The following is a 17324-nucleotide window of genomic DNA, read 5'->3' as shown; positions in this document are numbered from 1 at the left end:
TCGTACTGTATCTGATCATTCATACTACATTCTTTATCGGTCGTTCTCCACCCCTCTAATGACAGGAGAAAAGTGGAATCCATCATTACATCTCTAATACCTGAGGTTGAAATGGGTCGTTAAAAATTAATCAGATTTTGCCTTTTACTATTTTAGGTTATACATGTTTACCATCGTGTACATGTCTGCTTACTTAACTCTGCAGCTTCTCTGTGTTTCTCTGAATGCCCCCTAGTCTTTGATGTGGCTCATTGAGATTCCATTGTATTTGGGTGTCCCAGTTTGTTCAGCATTCTTCCCCACATGAGGAGAACATGAACTCTCTCCTCCCTCTGAGGGGAAGCAGGACTTCAGCCAGCGATCAGCTAGCTCATGAACTGCTCAGCATAGGTGTTTTCCTGGTACCACAGCTGCTTGTTGGTGCTTCATTGAAGCTACGGGTGCTCTGCCTCCCCTCCACATATCTCTTGCCTCCTCTATTGTTTGAGTTTCTCTGTGATAGATAGGGCTAAATCTCAAAGAAGAGAAGAGAGACTGAGTGGTCTATTGTGGAAATGATGGTGGTTTTGGTGGGAGCCAAAGGACTCGAGTTTAAATACTGACTGCCATCTCCTAACCTTGTGACCTTGGGCAAGTAATTTCATCTTTCTCTGCTTCAGTTTCCTCACCTATAAAATGAAGGGCCTAGACTAAATGACCTGTAAAGTTCCTCTGATCTCTAAACCAGTCAGATCATCCTCTCTCTTCTCAGCAAATTCCTGATAATGGAGGGGGAGACAAGTTGCCCAAGAGGTAGATAGGTAGGTGGAACAAACAGGAAGCAGTTCTTAAGTTCCTACTATGTGCTAGCATGGACATTAGTCATTTAATGCTGGGGTGGACCTGTTCCTTAGCTACATTCCTTCATCTCTACGTTGGCAGAGACAGAACAATGGTCCAAGGCGATCCTCCATTTTTAACCATACATAGTTTCAGGTTTTCTGTCTAATAGTAGGAAGGTTTGTTGATGATTTTGTGATTTCAACTTCTGCTTTTCCCTCCCTATTGAGAGGAGAGGGAAAATAAGAGAGAAAGCAGAGGGAAAAAAGATTTAAGTAGATTCATGGCAGCAGGTCTAATTTTTAAGTGAGGTCCCCAAAATGACTGCTGCATTTAAGGGGGTGAACAATGTAAACCGACCTAGATTCCTAGGTGAAGGTTTAAATCTCTTCTTTCTGAAGATGTGTGGATCCAGTCATGAGCCAAACACAAGGGCTGCAGAATCCCAGACCCCCACCCCCACCCCCATCTTCCCCTGTGTTAAACAAAAGCGACCAGTGTTCACCACTTTACAGACAGTTTATGCTCTTTGGCCATTAGGTGACATTTTGCTGAATGTAAACGGGATTGACCTGACAGGGGCCAGCCGTGGGGAAGCAGTCGCCCTATTGAAGAACACCTCCTCAGCTGTGGTGCTCAAAGCCCTGGAACTGCGAGAATGTGAGTCCCTGGAGAATGGCGGCAGCGGGCTGGCCCTGGAGTCCAGCCAGAGCCCAGTCCAGCCCAGCGAATGGTCCCCAGCCTGGGTCATGTGGTTGGAGCTGCCGCGGTAAGTCTATGAATATCCTGCTAGAGGAGTGCGGACAAAGATTTATGCTTCTTAGACAACTCTTTCACATTACCCAGGCTCATTCATTATATTCACATCTTAATTGGAACCAGGCTTGCTGGTGGGACTTTTTTTTTTCAACTACTTCTGTCTTCCCCTTTGGGTCTGAACATGCAGAAAGGGGTGATATTAATTTGTAGTTAAAAGGCTTGTGCCTGTGACCTATCCTTTAAAATGAAGGAGGGCATGGAGAGGACCGGAGAGTTAGTGCCAGGTTGGTGTTTTCTATCCTCCACCTTACCCTGTGCAGCTCTCCTGGCATGCTGAATTAGCCCGACATCAGCTGGAGCTGAACTACTTGGTTTTTTCAACTCTTCACCTTCTGCAACTGAAAAGTTCATTTGTAAAACCCAGGAAGCAGCTGAATTGTAATTTTGGCAAAATGTAATTAGACCTACAGAGTGTGACATTTAATTTTCTTGTACACATATTCCCCAGGAAGAAAGGTGTCTGAGCAGCTCTACCAAACTGAGATCTGCCTATGGAAATTAAGCCAAGAAAAGTTGAAATTGGGAGTTTTTTCCTGGTAATAATAGGATTTAGAAATGGAAGGGCTCTTAGCATTTAGTACAATGCTGACTTGGGAAGGTCACAAGGCCAGGATGTTAGAGGGAGGATTTGAACTCAGGTCTCCCTGACTTGGAATAGCAGATGTAAACTTCTCTTCCCTTCCTTTTTTGAAATCAAATGACAAGATTTTCACCTCACCATCCTTTGTGTTTTACCTTTCTTTTGGCTGAGGGAACAATGTAGCCTATCTCTTTGGTGAGAGAAACATGAGCTTTTCCTGAGTGCCCTATAAGGAAAGAGTGAGGGAGTGTCCTGAAGTCCTGGAAGTGTTCCTGGTCAACAAATCACCGGTTTTCAGTTGCCTTGGCATTCTTAGGAAATCTTCCATCTTCATTGCTGCATCCCCACTTGGGGAGTGCCAGGATCCAATTCCCTCCCTGGATGAAACACTTTGCTTTTCACTTGGAGATTGAGCATTCTTGTCTTTAACTTTTGCTGTTTCAGCTAGTATGGAGTCCCTGGGGGACTCCAGAAACCAGTCTTTCCTTGATGTGGACATGAATTCATTACACTTTTGGCCCCATTACAAGGGGATATCTCTAGGTACCTATCTTGACTGCTCAAGTGGAAGAGTTTTAGGCTACTCTACAACCCTTTGTGAAAGACATTCTGATTAGCTGTGAGAGCCTTAAGCAGTCACAAAAAGGGCAAAATATTTTTAAAAAGAAATCTCTCCTCCATTTAGATCCAGGACTTCAAGTCTTTCTTTAGACTTTTGTTATGATCAGCCAGGCCTATTTCCCCTAATGCCACCAAGCCAGCCTTCTTACCCTCCAATGAAGAAAAATTACACCACATATCATCAGGTTTAGAAACAGGAAATTCATTGTAATTACTTCCCCAGCTGCAACTGAATTCACACAAAAAGGGCCCAAGTGTGCATGAAGCTGGGGCATTAGTATGCTGATCCAGTGGGTTGCTCATCCTCTCATATTGAGGCTCAGGCAATGGGTAGAATGAGTAAAAGTCACTTCTAATGGACAATAGACAGAGCCGTGTCTCAGCCTTATTAATGCTCGATTGTATGCTAGGCTAGACTCCACAAGCTTCAGACGTCACTTAGTCATACAGGTTATCAGATGCCATTTAATTGGAGCTGACTCAGTGAATGCTTACGACCTTTATTCTGCTAGCTCTTGAGGGCCCATACTCAGCATCTGGAAGTCCTTCAACTAATTCTCTCATCAGGACATATGTCGCATTGATACACATTAAATCATTTCCTTTCTTCCTTAAGAATTTAACCTTTTCCTATCCTGGGATTCTTATGTGTTTGGGGCAAAGGTTTCCTTATAAAATTTTTTTTTCCTTTAATAACAGCTTTCCTAACACTCCTAGAAAAACTCAGGTATCTCTCCCATTCTGAACTCATCATAGATTTGGTGTTACGAAGCACTTTAAGAGTGTGAATTGAGCTACTCAATAATGTCATGGGGTCCAGGAGCAAATTCTGGGAGTGAGATCTAAGCAAAATTCATACATTATTGTTCATGGCGTGTGATGGATGTTAGTGGCATAATAAAGTGTCGACTTTAGACACAGCTTCTTTATTTGTAGCACCACTGAGATGCTTTGCTCGATCTGAATAGTAACATTTTGTGGGAAGGAGTTTTTTTTAAGTAACAAAGAGTGACTCAGTGACTTCAGTAAGGGAGGATTCCAGCTAACACAAACACAGGAACAATTCCAGTCACATCTAAGATAATAGTAAGGAACAGAAGAGAACAAGGAGTTATCAAGGGAAAAAGCAAGGCCTGACTTGGAACCTGCATTCTGAATTAAATGGGGACTCTGAGCCAGGAGAGAGATCCAGGAGCTGCGAGGTCAGGGGTGGTCTTTCTCTTTATTGCACACCTGCTATGGCCTCTAGTCCCAGTCCATTTAACAACATGAGGCTATTTAAGGTGGCCCACTAAGTCTCAGAGGATGAAAAGGATCTTCAAACCCTGGCTCCTACTGCTTTGACTAGCCACCAGGGCTCCCCCTTGGACCACAAAGAAGCAAAGCATTTAATGGATTGGAAACAAACCAAATGTCCTACAAAACGTCAAATTACACATTTCACCGAAATGAATTTGCAGTCATTGCATTATAGAGATAATTTCAAAAGTTTTGGACATATTGGATCATGATTATTTTTTCAAGTGTGTGCACTATCAAGTCAGTTTTTACCTGTATTTTGCGGGGGAAACCACAAACACTCCCCCTATCCAATTATGACTAAGTACATAGAAGGGGAGTTGTGGCTTGCCCAAACTATCCCACAGATTGTAAAAGAATTGGGAAAAAGAAATGTTGCTCCTAAAGTTCCAGGTTAATTTTTACCTTTTTCTGCCATGTAGAAAGCCCTCCTCCCTTGCCACCCCACTCCTCCAACCCCATGCTTAAATTAAAAGAGTAAAACAAAATGCGGTTTTAAGCTATCCTATTTTCTCCAGGATATGGCACAGTAGGGCATGTCTAATATTCAGCTCCTGCCTGTGGAATGTAGGCATTCTTTTCATGGAGAATTCATAAAGATTGATGTCATTGCAAATCACAAAAAAAGTGGGAACAGCAGAAAAGATTCTCACTTACGCAAAAACCCTCCCCACTAGCAGTCAATCACTGAGCACTTTTATTTTTCATGTCTTTGGTCCCATGATGCTTGTGTGATTACTGTGACCACATTCCCACCCCATGTGGCACATTACCAGGCATTAAATTCATGGCAAATTTCAGCTTAAATTAGTGATAACATGTCTCTACTTCTTCCCAGCTTTCTATTAGAAACCAGGAAAAACTATTATTCCAGGAGATTGCATTATTTGTGGTGAAGATTAGCGCTTCTTCTGTGAGGTCTGGTAGAAAGAGGCATGGGTTTTAAGGGCATGGGTTCAAATCCTCCATCTATTTCCTAGCTGTGGGAATTTGGGAAAATAACATCTCTAGATCTGTTCCCTTATCTGTAAACTGAAGGAGTTGGGATTATATGACCTTTTGGATTCCTTCCAACTCTAAGTTCCTGATCTTATGCTATACTTGGGTGGTATTTTTACCACCAAGTTTTTATTATCATTGCCTGAATTGGGTACGTTCAGATTTTTCAGTGCTACTAGATTTTAAAACCTGGATTCTTTAACTCTTAATACTTACTAACCAGGTGATTTCAAACAAGTACTTCAGTTTCTTGAAAGGGTTTTCTAATCTGCAAAACGAGGAGTTTTGATGAGATACTTGGTCTTTTTTTTTTGCAGTTTTAAATGATCAGCCTGTAAATTAGGGTTTGTGTTATATGTTGATTCATGAATTAGTCCCTGCATTAAAGATGTTCAAAGGCTAGATTTTAGCCTGCAGACATTTTCCTTTTTGTTCAGGTACTTAAGAACCTCTATGGGCCATGTATACTATCTACTAAATTGTATGAATCAAAGATCTTTTCCTAGACTTTGTCTTATGTCCAAATATTACTTAAATCCCTGAGTCTCACTCGTGTGTAACAATACTCTTGCTTAATTTGCTTCCAAGTGTAGAGAATCTGCCATGTTCTTATTTTTTTAACATTATTAAACAAATGTACCATGTCTCTATCTTTTAATAGTAATTATACAACTTTAACTGAACACAGTGTACGTACACACACACACACACACACACACACACACTCTCTCTCTCTCTCAAGAAAACAGGAGAAATATTTAACAATTTTTTGTGCGTCCATCCACCCCTTAGTGGCTTCATAACTTATTGTGTATCACAGGCACCTACTAGTTGTGCTGAACTCTGTACTTGTTTACAATAGGGAATCAAATTTCAAAAGATAACTAAGTGTAGTAGGGAATGAATGGCAGGTTCAGTTGATGTACAATATATAAATTATAAGATTGTACCCCAGAAATGAATACACCTAAGTTAGTGGGAAGATGAAAACTATGCAATTGACAATGAACAGATAGGCTCTTCATTGATAATGCATTTTTGCAGACCACAGCACGGACCTACTTAAAAGAACTGCTATAGAGGATTCCAGATGGTCCCTTTTTAAAATTTCTAGGACGCGATCTTGATTTAAATATATAAAGAACAGTAGTTTGTATATGAGGATTGAGATCCTTAAGATTGTGCAAATTTAATTGCTGCGACTTGAAGACGTCACTTCAAATGGCAGATTTACACCGAACATCAATGAAAAACATTCAGGAAAAAACATTATTTTTGATTCACCTGATCAGCCAGCACAGTGAATTGACTTTTGTCATCTTTTTAAAATAATAGTAGTTGGTATTTACCTATTGCTTCAAAGTGTGCACAGTGGTTTCAAATCCCAGCCCTTTAGATTTGCTATGTGATGCTGGTGAAGTCACTTACCTCTTTGGGATTCAGTTTCTTCATTTGTAAAATCAAAAGGTTCCCCCAAGGTCTCTTCCAGCTCTGAATCTTGGATCCCATTCTCTAGCTAGGAAGGATTTTGTCTCCTAAATCAAAATGGGTCATGGAAACTTAATTTTACAAGACTTGAATTTCTGGTACATGGTAGGTAGCAACACCAAAAAAAAAAAAAGGAAAGATTTTTTTTTTAAAAGTGTTATTGAATTTTTTTCTTCTGTATTTGTATTTTCAGCCACTAACCCTATTAAGCCAAGTATTTGGCACATGCCAAAAATGGCGTAGGACTTGGGAGATACTAAATGACAAGACTATTATTATGAAAGCAGATATTGAAATACTAGTTCGTATGCAAACCAATTTAAAAAACGATACATTAACACTTAGCTAAGACTGACAGTTGACTGTGACCTTGGTTAAGTATTGACCAAATTCTCCAACTCCTCCCCCAAAGTAATTTGGTGTACAACCACCCAGATGGGAAAGTAATATTCTTTGGTTCTGGAGAAAATCCCCAAATTGTCTGTTTTTAACATTAGCAGCCAGTGAACTGTTGTGTAAACATGGTATCTAACATCCTAGCAGCAGGTGAATATTTGTAGTTCCTCTGGGATGAATCTACCACTACCATAAAGTCCTGCTGTGAAATAAAGCAAGAGAATATTATTTTACATCAAAAATAGGATATGGATTCTTGTTTATTGAAATTCATGCTTTTAAGCTGCCCTGTTTTTGCTGAGTGCCTGGATTATATATTTTGAAAAAACAACAAAATTGGCAGTGTCCTAAGTGATTAGTTATATTGAAAACCTGGATGTATAATAAACTAATTTAAATATGAGACTTAAAACTTTTTAAATATGATTAATCAAAAAGCTTTCATTTTATTTCAAATCTCATTTTATCTGAGAAACATTTAGAGTAGAGATTGAATTGTAAAAGCAATGAACAGCAGTGGTAATTAATATACAAATCTTACCAATATTGTAAAATTTATGATGATATGCTAATTCCAACAGACTTTCTGCCCTGATAAGATAGGCACAGTAACATTAGCTGCCAGTATGTAGACTTTCTTAAGAGCAACAATTTCTGTATTTAGTCTGTTAACAGGAACATGCTGCTCCAGAAGCCAGTGGGTATTAAGATAAAATGTCTCCCCCATCCTTCAAAAACCTTCATTTGGCCCTGCTATACTCTCAAGCTGCTTTATACTCTAGGAAATGAAGATCTATGCCTTAGAAAGATTACTTAGGCAGCTGTGTGGAGGATTGATTAGAGAGGGGGAAAAGACTTGAATCAAAGGGAACAATTAGAAGGTCATTTCCCCAGTTGAGTTCAGAAGTGTTGAGGGCCTATGCTAGAAGTGGTCTGGAGGGTAAGGGATGGGGATGGTGGGAAATGCTTTGTAGAGACAGAATCATATATACGTATAGGAGGAGACTGGAAAATGGTTCCCCAGTCCATTTCACAACCTAACTCCCAGGAAAAGGACTAACTTCCTTCATTTTCTCACTACTGATTCCATTTTCAATCGATTTCCATTTAATTCCAATCCCATAACTTGCCTGAAATTGTTCCCTTACCAGTCACCCTAACTGTTAAAGCATGGTCTTTTCCTAGCCCTCCTCTACCTAACATCTATGCTGATGGTGACAAACTCCCTATCACCTTAGTTTTAAGCTCTCTGCGGATTCTCCTCCTACCTTTCTGACCATACCTTCTCTGGCTGATCTCATCTATTAGGTAAGGATTTACTCCAAGGCTCTGACATAGGTCATTTCTTTTTTTTCTCTGTGAACAAGTCTTTTGAATCTTTGTAGAATATGTGGATGACTCCAAAATCTATATATCCAGCCCTCTTTTCTGAATTCCAGTTTCATATTATCAACTGCCTGAACATGCTCCAAATGGGGAAAAAAAAACCCAAAACCCTATCTCTTCCTATAATCACCAAATTTACCATCTTCCAAAGTTCCTTATTTCTGTTCAGAGTAATAACACCATTTTCCCACTCAGCCAAGTTTTTTTTAACTTCAGTCATTCCTCAAGGCCATTTCAATCTTGTCGATTCCATCTTTTCATCTATGTATCCTCCTCTCCATTTATGCGATTCTCAAGTTCAGGTCCCTTTCTCATACCTGGACTAATGCAGTAAAACTGATAGCCCTACTTCCAATTTCTTCCCTCTCTAACTGATCCTCCACACACCTGCCAAATTAATCTTCTACAGAACCATGCTCAAAAATCGTTAGCCACTACCTTTTGCCTCCAAGATAAACTCCTCAGTTTGACGTATGAAGTCCTTCCCAATCTAGCTACCACCTACCTTTTAAGACTTATCTTAGCTATATCTAGCATCTGAAATATGTCTTCTGCTCTACCCTTACTTTCAGGCTCATTTTAAGTGTTTCCACAATCATTATTCCTTAAATTACCTTTGTACAGCAGTTTGCCCGGTCAAATGTAAACAGAACAGACTGAGAAGAAGGGATTCGTCATTTCTTTCTTTGTAATTTAAGTGATCAACACATTGTGGATTATTAATATTCACTAAATTAAATGGAGACATTCCTTATCCAGTTTCCTATTTTAACACAAAACATTACCAAGTTCAGATTTTGGTCCTTCCGTGCTCCATCCTTTTTGCTGAGAAGTCATTTTCAGTTTATATTTTGCAGATGAATTGTTTCTATATACATAAAATCTTGATGTATATTACTCTTTATACCTGCCTTAATGAATCCCATATTTGTGCAAACACAGAGATGCATTTACACGTTATTATTTTGAGACAATTCAACATTTAAGTACTTGTTTGCAAGGTACTATTTTTATTTCAGGCTCATTTAACAAATCATTATCCCTAACAACGTAAGCATAACCAGAATCTTATTTCACATTTTTCCACACACACTTGACATAGTTAACTGCTGTCTGTCACCATCCTACTAGCATAGACTAATTGGTGTTTATCACTGTTAGTTTTCTATCATGCTCTATCATACAAAACTTGAGATAGTGATTTAGAGAAAGTAAGATAATAAAGTTCATTAGTAAGCTAAAATTGTTTGTCTTTTGAGTGTACCCCTGCTATTACTAATCTAAAGAATATGAGGAACAGAAAGGTGACTTGAGTCATCAGTAATTAAGCTTAACTTTCTGTGTATACATTAATCATATTGCTATTTCAGGTATTTGTACAGCTGCAAAGATATAATATTACGAAGGAATACAGCTGGAAGTCTAGGCTTCAGCATTGTCGGAGGTTATGAAGAATACAGCGGGAACAAACCATTTTTTATTAAATCTATTGTTGAAGGAACACCAGCATATAATGATGGAAGAATTAGGTAAGGCTGAATGGGTAATTGAAGGGAGTTCTGTTCTGGCAGAAATTCCCCTGTTTCTTTGTAAATACACAGGTTTACTACATTAAGGATTGGGGGAGGGAGTATACTTTGTTCCGTACTACATAAAAACAACTGATTGTTAATGTTCAGGCTTGTGTGTTAATCAGTAAATGACTTTTTCCCACCATATGTGAATTTAAGTGATAAAGAGAAACACATTTGAACAGAAAAATAAGGATATAACCATCCTTTTTTGATAAATTATATAACATTTCCCTCCAATGGCTTTTTTGTTGGTTTTTGTTTTTGTTTTGTTTTTACAATGCTTTAAATACAGGAAGTATGGAGAAAGCTTGAGACTGTCAAACTTAATGGGAAAATAAGATGATATGAAACTGTTGACTGATATGAGAAAACTAAAATTAGTAAAATAAATCTTAAAATAACTATAACTGTGGATGAACATGTTGTGTCTCTGTATATCTAGATGTGGTGATATTCTTCTTGCTGTCAATGGTAGAAGTACATCAGGAATGATGCATGCTTGTTTGGCAAGGATGCTGAAAGAACTGAAAGGAAGAATTACCCTCACTATTGTCTCTTGGCCTGGAACGTTTTTATAGAAGAAGTGATGTGGTGGTGGAAAACAGAATGTAAACAAGCTATTTAAAATTTGACATGTGATTTTGACTTTTTTTTTCAACTTTACTTTTTAAAGGATATATTAAGAAAAATGTAAACTTGCATGTCAGGAAAAGTAGAGTCTCAAGAAAAATGCTTCTCGAAAAACCTGAAAACTATTAATTAGTTTTTCATCAAAGTGAAAGACTCATTAATTCATGTCTCTAAGTTTATATTTTTCTATATAATAATGTAATAAAAACCCTTTAGCTGGAACTACTTGTGTGCCCTTTATTATTATATTCAAATTTATATGCAATTTGATTAAGAAATCAACAAGGAAAAAGAATTGGCAGTTGTAAAACACCACAAAAATAATTTGATGATTCAATTTATGATCTCAACCCCAAATAGCTGAAGAGCACATCATAGCAAGGTTTTCCTTTCATGATCAGCTAAGGCAGCAAATATTTTTTCAAATTTATTTTGTCTTATTTATATGATGATGAATTGAACTTATTTGCTATAATTAAAAACAAACTGTAATTCATTCTTTGTAATGCCATGTTCTGTTAAAAAAAACTACCAATGTTAACTTTAGGATTAACCCATAAGTACTCAGAATTGTGAGTTTGCCTTTTTAAAGTTTTTATAAATGATCAATTTAATTTACTAGAAAATGAAAGTTATTTTTATTCACAAGATAGGCAGAAGCAACAATGAAAAACTGCAGAAATGGGTAGGCCAAGAGGCCTTGGAAAAATCACTAAAGGTGATTGATAACAGAAAAACAATTTAATTCTGGCTCTTCTGGATGGCCACGAGGAGGTCCAAACTTGTGCCAAAGTAACAAGTTACTACTGTGTATGTGCCTGCTAGGAATTACGTAAATCAAGTAATTGCCAACAAAATTACCAGACTGTCTTAAAAATGGATTCCTGATTTGGAAATACAACGAAACGTTGAACATTCTACCATTTGTTCATGTTCCCAGATTTATACCAACAATTTATGGTTGGAGTTACAATGTCAAAAAGAGTGCCGTATCATGTCAATAAAGATGGCTCCATTCTCATTTGGGAGAAAAAACTTACTTGCAAATAACAAGTATGCCTTTGATACTCTTGCAGGGCATGTGATGGGCCACTGATTAGCTCATGAAAACTATAACTTAGGAAGGAGCCTTCCATTAGCTAGCTTGTAGTACCTATACTAACACTGATAGTCACCTTGGTCTCTAGCTTGAAAGGAACAGCCTCTTTAAATTTGCTTAGTGATTTATCCACAATATTCTTCAGTGATTTCTGTGTTTTGACTTCTCAAATACCACAAGATAATGACAAATTCAAGCAAATCTAAACTTGACGTGAGAAATTCACTTTATTTTGGGAAAAAAAATTAACCTTTTCTCTTTATACTAACAGAACAAGATTAAGCAGAAATTTCTTAAACATTATCCAGAAAAATAACAAGATTTAAAGCAGCCAGTTTGTGGCATTAATGCAAGCACTACAGGCCTATTCAGCAGGGGTAGCCTCAGTGCTCTCCTGCTCTGGGGCAGGTTCACTGCCAGCTTCTTTTCCTTCTTTGCTCCTTTTCGATTTTTTGTGTTTGTGTCTCCTGTGACTGTCCCCTTCTTCACTTTCATGGCGTCGTCTGCTATTGCTAAAGGAAAAAGGAAAAATAGTTCAGAGCTACTGTATGTACATTGAGTGGTGTTCATAATATTTTTTACACTGGAATCGGATGAGTTTTGAAATCAGACCTTGTATGAAATCTTAGCATTTCTGTGTGCTTTGGAAATGACGGAAAAACAAAACACTGAGATCATCATTTTGAAGAGACAATTTTTCTAGGTGACTTTTAGCCATCTTCATTTTTACCACAGGTAACCCCAGAATCAAATCTCTTTAATTCATATTATACTTACATGCTTTTTAAAAAAGAGAAAACATTTTGGGTTGCTTTGCTTACACAGTTGCTTACATTAATTAACTCTCTTTAAAAATAATACACATGCCACCACACTTCTAATTTTCTGAAACACATTCTGTTATATCCCTCATTTCATAATACACTATCTCTAATGACTATGAATAAGTTTTTTGTTTCAACAGGTTCTTCTTAAATGATTTAAAGAGCAACATGTTTACTACTGATTATCTGGAAGTGTTTATATGATTTTTCTAACATTTCAAGTCAAGTGGATTTCTACTAGTTTCATATTTATTTTTTAAATTAAAGCACAAACCTTCTAGATGACTTGTGTCTTGTCTCCTCCTTTTCTCTGTGTCTTCTTTCTCTGTGTCGCTCCTCTTTTTCTCGACTTGCTCTATGACGCTCATAGCCTCTTTCTGTATATTCTCTGTACCTGTATCGTTCTTCATCACTGGAATTGAAGTGAAGACAGTTAGCTGGGAAACTGAGACATAAGTAAGGGCAGGTATAATAAATAATACATAGTTGTCATTACATACTACTTATACGCAAGTATTACCAATCAAGCAATCAGTGGGCCTGATGCCTCCTGGTTTCATCCCCAAATATACGTGAATATACTGGTGAAATAAGATACAGCAGAAGTCTGATGTTAAAATAGCAAGTGCGTTTTCATTTATTTATTTGTTTTGGAGGGGGGGAAGGCAAGGCAAGGGGGGGTTAAGTGACCTGCCCAAATCACACAGCTAATAAGTATCTGAGAGGTCACATTTGAACTCAGGCCCTCCTGCCTCCAGGGCATCACTCAGCTGCCCCTATGAGCCTATGTTTCTAGGGGTCAATGTAGTAACGTGACAATGCAGTAAAGTAAAAGCGACTCTCTTTGGAGAAGGGTAAGTTGAATTTATCTGAGTGAAGAGATGGGGTTCTATTTCCTTGAATATAATAACATGTATTTTAGACAGCCTAATAACCTAGCAGCTTTCTGCAAGTAGAATGACTAGCTAGGTTCTAGAGTTCCACAATTATTTCTGATAACTAAAGAAACAATAGTTTTTCTCTAGTTATTTTCTTCACATGCAAGAAGAATAATAGCTACCTATTCATAGAAAAAATTTTATATATATGTATATTATGAATATATGTGCCTAACAATATTAGATATAAGGAAAAGCAATCTTCCTTATCTTACAATTTATTATGCATGAAGCCAGAAGAGTGGCTCGAAATGGCAAAGAACTCTGATTAGAAATCTGTACAATCCAGAAGTCACAAAACAGAACCTGCAAATGTACTGCTCTTTTTTTTATCCTGATTTGGAAAAAGTTATATTCTTTTCTCTAATTATGATGGGCCCTTTTCTTCACATTGCTTTGTGTTATCAGCACAAGTCTAAGCATAAAACTTTAATTCTGAAGGACACTCAACCTTAGTAGCAATTCCACTGGGTTAAGGGGGAAATAGATGAGAAACAGTCATAGCAGAAGACAAAACCTAATGTGCATACCAGAATACTTGGTTTCAACTTATATCTGAACATTTCTTTTATTAATTCAGAAGGAAACATTCTCAAAAACACCATTTGCCAAAATTTATGGAAATAATAATTTGTCTTCATAACTAGCCATTGCAAACTCAACCCTATATATATATGTAACCTTAAAGCCAAGTTATCTCTTTGGATCTCAGTTTCCTCATCTGTAAAGCATGGTTTGACTGAGAGGACCTCTAATGGTTCTTCAAGCTCTAAACATGTGATCCTACAACATATATCCTAAAGTTGATAATGAATAAGATTCGACAATTATTTTTAGCCTATCCAGTATTCAAATGCCTTAAGATTTATTTCACCATTTGAAACACATGGTAAAAAAAAGTTCATAAGATCACAGAAGTTAGAGCTAGAAATAACTTCTGATATCATGTAGTTCAACCCCTTCATTTTAAAGGTAAGGAATCTGAGATAAAGAATGGCAGCTGACTTGCTGAAGTTTCAACACCAGAATTATAACACACAGTAAAGAAAAAGCTGCAGGGCAAAAACTGAGCAAATCATACATGATTAATAGAGGTTTCCAAACTATACACTGGGTTATATTTCAGAGTACGTACTTTTAAGCAGTTCATAAATGAAATGATGCACAGACATCAAGTTATGATGTTTACCTTACGTCTCACAAAATTAACAAAACTCTTAATTGAAACATCTTTTCTAACCAATTGAATTAAAAAAAACAAACAGTCAAACTATTTCCTTTTTCCATATCATGACAGTAATCTGCAATTTAGAAAAGTTTGAAACACGTCATCAAAAACATTGTGGCTTCATGAGGGGAGAAGAGGAAGGGAGCTTAGAAGAAGAAAAATGGACTTCTGGTAAACTAGTAAACTTCTGGCCTTAGGTAAATGAAGAGGAAATATTAACTTGGAAATAATTAATACTAAATATTAATGATATACTGATTAATTAAAATAAAATGTAAGAATTAAAATAAATTAAATATTGATAAATTAAGACAAATATGTTTCTTCTGTTTGAATGTTAGTACAATATTCAACAAAGACTATTATCTGACCATGGACTCTGCAGAAGTCCAAATGTGAGAGCAGTCTGGGATACCAATTTCACCTAAATTAAAATATTGTGAAAACCAGAATTCTCAGGTTGAACTTCTACAGCACTGGCTGAAAACTTTTCCAACAAAGGTCCAAAAGGACCCACAGAAAAATCAATTATGTTGCTTCTATATTTCTTGTGCTTCTCTTCCCATACATCTCTGTGTCTCATACTCCTTTGTTTCCCCAACAACACCTCAACACCAATCAACGTGACTGAGTTGGTAAAATGTTGGTAGAAGAAGGAAAGATGTTGGGAGAAAGGCAAAGGTGAGAACGATAAAGTCAGAAAAATACTAATCTCTTTAAAAGGAGACAACAGTAATAATAGTGGTAATTTTACTGCCAGTAGCGTTAAATTTTGATAACAAAAGATCTCACCTAATTTACTTTCTGCATGGGGGGTGAGGGGTGTTTGGATTGGTAAAAAAAAGCAAGATTTTGAAAATTATGATCAAATCTTCAAAATAAAACAGTATCATTCACAGTAGCAAACACATGACACTAGTAAACTTTTTTTTTTTTAAAGAAAAAGTTCTCTTTTTAGTGATTTAAACTGGAAAACTTTTTTCTTTCTCTTTTTAAACACATTCTAATGACTTCATGATTTGTCATTTTTAAACCTCCCTCTTACCCTAAAACCAACTTCTGTTAGCATAAGGTCCTTTAGTTTCTAAATGTAGCCATATGGCAGCAGCTTTACTGCAGATGGTAGATAATTTAGTCCCACACACAAAACGCAAGGCCTCTTCTCCCACCCCTTTTACTGATAACTCTGGCAACCACACAGAGGTTTCTCTGGCCTGGAAGTCATTATACCTCATTTCAAGCACCCTAGAATGACCAGTCTTCTTTCTGGCCCTCAATTTAGCTGCCTGAAAAACAGATGTTACAATGGTCTGGACTTCTTAAAACACTGACCCTGTAATTTGTAATACAACACACACACTATATGCCCCATCAATATAATGTCTGTTTTCAGAAAGAATTGCATTTTCTTATACTTCATTTGGATCTTTAAAGTATGTTTTATATATAGCTGGAGAAAATTCAGACCTACATAATACTCCCATATTTCTCTCTCTGTGGCTTTAAACATTTTTTTTATTATGCCCTAAAGTCTTAAATAATAAAGGTAAGCACTGACAGGTACAACTGCACCTCAGGAACCTAAAGGTTAAACTTTAACTAACACGTTTTTTCACTGAAAATTAAACAGCATTTAAGATTTCTTTTTAAAAGTCCTTCATCTTACCAATGCAACATCAAAATTCTGCAAATATCTACATTATTCCTACACACTGAAAAAGTGTAACTCCATGGAAAAAAGAGGTGATTTCTGCTTATTGTTACATTAAGATTTTTTCTTATGAACGTACATTTCAGATACAGTGGGTTTACTTCTAACTTAGTAATTTAATAGGAATTATGACTAAATCAGAGTTTGATTAAAGTAATGATCCTCTTAGAAACACAAATATTGAACTTTACAAAAATGTCCATTTACCTGTTTGGTGATTATAGCAACGTAAAACACACCAAAAATAAATGTATATATTTAATCAACAAATACACCTTAAGTATCTACTATATGCCAGACATTGTGCTACATGCTGTATATAAACTTACAGAAAGGAAAATAAATCACTTATATTAACAAATTAGGTTTCAATCTTCCAATGAGATGGAGATTTTCTAACAAAGACCAGGGCATTAATGATTATAACTGGATCATCTTTTTTCTCCCAGTTCTTCATTTTATACTTAGGGAAGCTGAGGTACAGAGAAGCTCAATGCTGGGGCTAAGATCACAGGTCAGAGACCAGACTGAACCTGTTCAGGTTACCTTCCCTTCTTTCTTTGGAAAGGAGAAAAGCTAGAACTACACAGTCTGTGGTACAGGGGAGGAGACAGAGGTGGACTGATGAGGTTAAATTTGAGTAGAAGCAGCAGAAAGTATAATTCTACTACTACTCTGTAATTTCCACATCCAAAGTGGATCATAATAAATTTATAATTAAGCAACTATTATGTGCCAAACGTTTATATTTATCATGATCAATAATAGCCACAAAAAGAGTAAAAATACTCTAATATGAACCTTTCTTTTAGTTTTATAATCTAAGCATGAACTTGGAAATATTTCTTGGAATCACTTAAATACTGGAATCCTTCTAACACTTTCTTCTGAATACAGCATGCACAAGAGAATA

At 36.8% G+C, this 17324-nt stretch overlaps 2 protein-coding genes across 11 annotated transcripts in view; one reads left to right on the top strand and one right to left on the bottom strand.

Annotated features, from left to right (window-relative positions):
* Positions 1-10833, top strand: part of LNX1 (ligand of numb-protein X 1) — a 152544-nt gene extending 141711 nt beyond the window's left edge. For all 3 annotated transcript variants that reach the window (XM_072620774.1, XM_072620775.1, XM_072620776.1), the window contains 3 exons: positions 1360-1588; positions 9778-9936; positions 10424-10833. In XM_072620774.1, coding sequence (XP_072476875.1) covers positions 1360-1588; positions 9778-9936; positions 10424-10559 — 524 coding nt within the window. In that variant the 3' untranslated portion in view covers positions 10560-10833. The remainder of the gene's footprint in view (positions 1-1359; positions 1589-9777; positions 9937-10423) is intronic.
* Positions 10834-11918: 1085 nt separating this feature from the next.
* Positions 11919-17324, bottom strand: part of FIP1L1 (factor interacting with PAPOLA and CPSF1) — a 105801-nt gene continuing 100395 nt past the window's right edge. For all 8 annotated transcript variants that reach the window (XM_072620777.1, XM_072620778.1, XM_072620781.1 and 5 more), the window contains 2 exons: positions 12809-12946; positions 11919-12222 (listed from right to left, as the gene is read on the bottom strand). In XM_072620777.1, coding sequence (XP_072476878.1) covers positions 12075-12222; positions 12809-12946 — 286 coding nt within the window. In that variant the 3' untranslated portion in view covers positions 11919-12074. The remainder of the gene's footprint in view (positions 12223-12808; positions 12947-17324) is intronic.

Source organism: Notamacropus eugenii, chromosome 6 (assembly GCF_028372415.1).
Source record: "Notamacropus eugenii isolate mMacEug1 chromosome 6, mMacEug1.pri_v2, whole genome shotgun sequence".
In the NCBI taxonomy this organism is placed as follows: domain Eukaryota; kingdom Metazoa; phylum Chordata; class Mammalia; order Diprotodontia; family Macropodidae; genus Notamacropus; species Notamacropus eugenii.
This window is presented reverse-complemented; position numbering and strand designations above follow the sequence as displayed.